The 3,617-nt window shown below is 37.7% G+C and overlaps 1 protein-coding gene across 1 annotated transcript in view; it reads right to left on the reverse strand.

Moving 5' to 3' along the window:
- Positions 1 to 894: 894 nt before the first annotated feature.
- The window catches only part of RAB31 (RAB31, member RAS oncogene family), a 95,720-nt gene continuing 92,997 nt past the window's right edge, over positions 895 to 3,617 (reverse strand). Inside the window, exon 7 of the mRNA XM_034762604.1 lies at positions 895 to 1,018. Coding sequence (XP_034618495.1) covers positions 921 to 1,018 — 98 coding nt within the window. The 3' untranslated portion in view covers positions 895 to 920. The remainder of the gene's footprint in view (positions 1,019 to 3,617) is intronic.

Consider the following 3,617-nt stretch of genomic DNA (forward strand, 5'->3'; position numbering starts at 1 on the left):
TGGATGCCTCTTTGGGCAGAGGGCATGCTGGCTTAGCAGTGAAGTATCTGCAGGAAATCGTAGCAACAGACAGGCTTAGATTGGTGTTTGCATTTTGTTGCAATTTGTTATTATTAAGGCCTAAGTCCTGGAAAGTGAGTACATTTTGACTAAATGTACTGGATGGGGTGTAGATTCTTTCTGGACCAGAATGGGAGCTCCATCTGCTTACAACCACCCTAAATAATTCCTCTTCCTCCGTGGAAATTTCATCCTTCAGGTACATGCAGATAGCAGAAAGTATGTCTCTCAGTTGACATTTCGCCAGGCTATCCATCTCATGTTGGGCCAAATTCTGTCCTGATTCACAACTTGTAAAAACTGGGCTCTCTCTCTCATGTTGGATCCATTTTTCTAGTTCCCGACTTCAATCCATTTCTTGATGATGGTTGATCAAATTATCTGACAAAACTACAGCTCTAGAAAAGTCACAGAAAAGGAGCCTGGCTAAAAGCAAAGGCAGAGAGGTATGCAGCCCAAAGTTCCGGTTTTAAATTATATGCACTATAATGCTTAAGATTAATTTAAAACACATTGAGTCCACTCTGATGTAAGAGGAGAGATTTTACAGCAAATCTAAAGTTTCTATGTAAAAAGCCATTTTATTTAAAAAAAAAAATTAACAGTCATTGGTTTAAACAGAGAATAGGAGTAATTTGACTCAGGAATTTTGGCAGGATTCTAGGGAGGATTTTCCATCTAGGTTTTGCAAAATCCTTTCTGCTTATGATCCCTGCATTTTTATTGACACACAGTATTGAAATTATTGCTTTCAAGGCAAGGTGCCATGCCACTGAGGTTGTGAAGCCCTTTGCTCAGTGAATAAGCAAATGGCGTTTTATTTTATTTTTTTCAAGTAAATCAAAACAGGTCATTTTGGGTCAACAGCACCGTCTAGTGGTCTGTGTAGTCTGCTTTCCAAGTTTGATTGCTCCATTGTTGCCATTTTCATGAGAGTCCAAGGGTGGAATTTGTCGACCTGAAATATATGAAGAAAATACTGAATTCAATATTCTGCTGTAGCACAACACACAGATATTAGTAAAGAATTACTAAGTTTGCACTAAAACTATGTAAGTCAGATTTGAATGTGAAACAACTGTTTTCCGGGTAGCTTGTACTTTGTTTCTCTAGTTTATAATTTGGTAAGTAAAAGGAGGCTTTGTCCCATTTTTAAATATATATACTTATTGTCAATTGGTGACATTTAGAACATAAGAACAGCCATGCTGGGTTAGACTAAAGGTCCATCTAGTCCAGTATCCTGTCTTCTGACAGTGGCCAATGACAGATGCCCCAGAGGGAATGAACAGAAGAGGTAATCATCAAGTGATCCATCCCATTGCCCATTCCCAGCTTCTGGCAAACAGAGGCTAGGGATACCATCCCTGCCCATCCTGGCTAATGGCCATTGATGGTCCTATCTTCCATGAATTTATCTAGTTCTTTTTTCAACTGTGTTATAGTCTTGGCCTTCACAACATCCTCTGGCAAGGAGTTCCACAAATTGACTGTGGGTTGTGTGAAAAAATACTTCCTTTTGTTTGTTTTAAACCTGCTGCCTATTAATTTCACTTGGTGGCCCCTAGTTCTTGTGTTATGAGAAGGAGTAAATAACCCTTCCTTATTTACTTTCTTCACACCAGTCATGATTTTATAGACCTCTATCATATTCCCCCTTAGTCGTCTCTTTTCCAAGCTGAAAAGTCTGTCTTTTATATCTCTCCTCAAACGGCAGCCATTCCATACCCCTAATAATTTTGTTGACCTTTTCTGAACCTTTTCCAAGTCCAATATATCTTTTTTGAGATGGGGCAACCACATCTGCACGCAATATTCAAGATGTGGGCGTACCATATATTTATATAGAGGCAAGCATTTGTAACACTGAAATTGTTAAACATTTACTTCAATGAGGAAAGATATTTTATTAATAACTTGTAAGACTATTAAAAGGCACAGGTTCTGTTATCTCTCCCACTTGAACACAAATGGTCCTAGTTTAGCAAGAGTTTAAATCATCTACGTTTTCAGTGCATACGTTTATTGTACCCCAGAGCTCTCCAAAGCACAAAAGCATTGTAAACAAGCAAACATGAACCATTAATGGAAAGGTGAAACAAAACCATTCTTTTAATTGAATCCCTCCCTCTGTTTCTTCGTCCCCTCAGCTCCCCAGCAGATGGTTTTGCTTGTCTAATAAGCCCAGGCTCCCGATTCTTATTTAAACTTATTTGAATTTAACAACAACAACAAAAGTTTCAGCCCTAACTGGGGTTCGCTTTAGGTCTCCCTGTATGCCGCTTTAATTCTGCTATTACTTCTGTTTCATCGACCAGATACAGACAGGTGACACAGAATATGCCCATTAAATATGCTGCAACTAACAAGCCTGGTCATTCAATGCAGGCATATCAGGAGTGACTCGTGTGAAAACTAGAGTCTAGAATTAGGGAAAGTAAGAACCTGCTGGCTCTCATGGTAGCAGGTAAGAATGTTACATGAATGAGTTTGAAAAAGGCTTCCCAAGAGGGAGATGATGACGACCTTTTGGAAACATGGAGAAAAACTAATGTACTGAGTTCATGATGTTTCTGAAGTATTTGAACTTGGTTCCAGTTGACCCTGGAGCCCTGCCAGTTTTTCTGGGAGCCTAATCCAGTTAAGAATGTTGGAATGTGTAAACTTAATTTCCATAATATACCATTAAGCAAATGTTTTCTCAATGTTTGGATCTTTGAACAACAAGTTTGAAGAGGAGAGTGTAGATGTGCAAGTTCGTTTAGAGACTGTTTCAGAAATCCACTGTAAACATTTTATTATGTTAGTTCTAACTATTTTTCAGCCCAAGCTTCACAGTACTAGTCAGTTTAAAACTGTGAGTATTCTGAACTATCACAACCAATAAGAAGCCATTGGAGGAGACTGTTGCAGGCTTCACCAAAGTCAGCAATTATTTTGTCCGGTTCAGAATAGGACACAATACTCCAAGCTGTGAATTGCCTTTATTTTATTATTGGATTTTCATACCAATATAAAATACAATAACAATTGGAAATAATACAAAAAAGAAATTCTCTATATATGCTGCAATTGGTGCTGTAATAAATTAAAGTGCAATAAGTAGAGTAACTTTATGGAGAATGTATGTTGTTGTTGTTCTGTTAATTCAACAAAAGGCAACAAAGTTTCAAACTCCTTTTCAGTCTTGTGGTTTTGATTTTTTTTTGGTATGCAACTTTTCTCATCGTCATTATTGCCAAGATTTTGCCAACATTAAATCAAGATGATACTGTTGAACTAAATATTTTTAATCTTATATAGAAACTTGCCTCTGCTCAAGGGACTTCTAGGATCTGATTGAGTTATCATGAGTAACAATGTTGAAGTCAATTGAGTTACACTAGTATAAAATTCAATGTAATGAGATAGAATCAATCTCACAATGTGAGCAACAAACTGAAGTCAGTCTCTTCTAGTATTCAGGGTATGGAGCAACAGTGTTCATCTGTGAAAACGTCTCTCCATTATATAGGGTTACCATACGTCCGGATTTTCCCGGACATGTCCGGCTTTTT

Source organism: Trachemys scripta, chromosome 2, assembly GCF_013100865.1.
Source record: "Trachemys scripta elegans isolate TJP31775 chromosome 2, CAS_Tse_1.0, whole genome shotgun sequence".
NCBI classification, from domain to species: domain Eukaryota; kingdom Metazoa; phylum Chordata; order Testudines; family Emydidae; genus Trachemys; species Trachemys scripta.